At 54.6% G+C, this 527-nt stretch overlaps 1 protein-coding gene across 1 annotated transcript; it reads right to left on the reverse strand.

Annotated features, from left to right (window-relative positions):
* Window positions 1-22: 22 nt before the first annotated feature.
* Window positions 23-317, reverse strand: LOC106512742 (CCR4-NOT transcription complex subunit 11; the record flags this gene model as incomplete). Its single annotated transcript, XM_014001292.1, is given in 1 exon segment — window positions 23-317. A coding segment is annotated over 1 exon segment (295 nt), but the record flags the coding sequence as incomplete, so codon positions are not given.
* Window positions 318-527: the final 210 nt, after the last annotated feature.

Genomic DNA, 527 nt, shown 5'->3' on the forward strand with positions numbered 1-527 from the left:
ACACACACACACACACACACACACACACAGGAACTCAAACTCAGGGGTGTGTCCTCTCAGCTGCTGTCTGAATGAAATAATGCTGTCATGTGACGTGGCGAGGCAGCGACCCACCTGAGACTGCTGCTGGGCGGACAGTGGGCTCTTGAAGGCCTTGGACATGATGCGTTTGATCTCCATGCCGGTGCTGTTCTTCACACACATAGAGCGGTCCCACTGAATGCTGTGGTCCGGCTCGGTGGGGTTCAGCCAGGCCAGCTCGTCCTCGCACACGTGGAGAGGTGGCGGCGGGCGGATGAACTCGGGACGGAAGTGACCTGAGGATGAAACACTTGTTGAGGCTTTTACGGTAACCACGGCAACCATAACATCAGGCGTTCTCATATAGAGTAAAGGGTGAGTTATAGTCACGCTTCGGAACGCACGCGAAGTGCGCGCGCATTCGGCCGTGCGGCTTCTCAAATTATAGTGGACGTGCATCAAAGTGCTGTTCTTCTTTGACCAACAGGTGGCAGTACACTATCTAA

Source organism: Austrofundulus limnaeus, unplaced genomic scaffold, assembly GCF_001266775.1.
Source record: "Austrofundulus limnaeus strain Quisiro unplaced genomic scaffold, Austrofundulus_limnaeus-1.0 Scaffold11496, whole genome shotgun sequence".
In the NCBI taxonomy this organism is placed as follows: domain Eukaryota; kingdom Metazoa; phylum Chordata; class Actinopteri; order Cyprinodontiformes; family Rivulidae; genus Austrofundulus; species Austrofundulus limnaeus.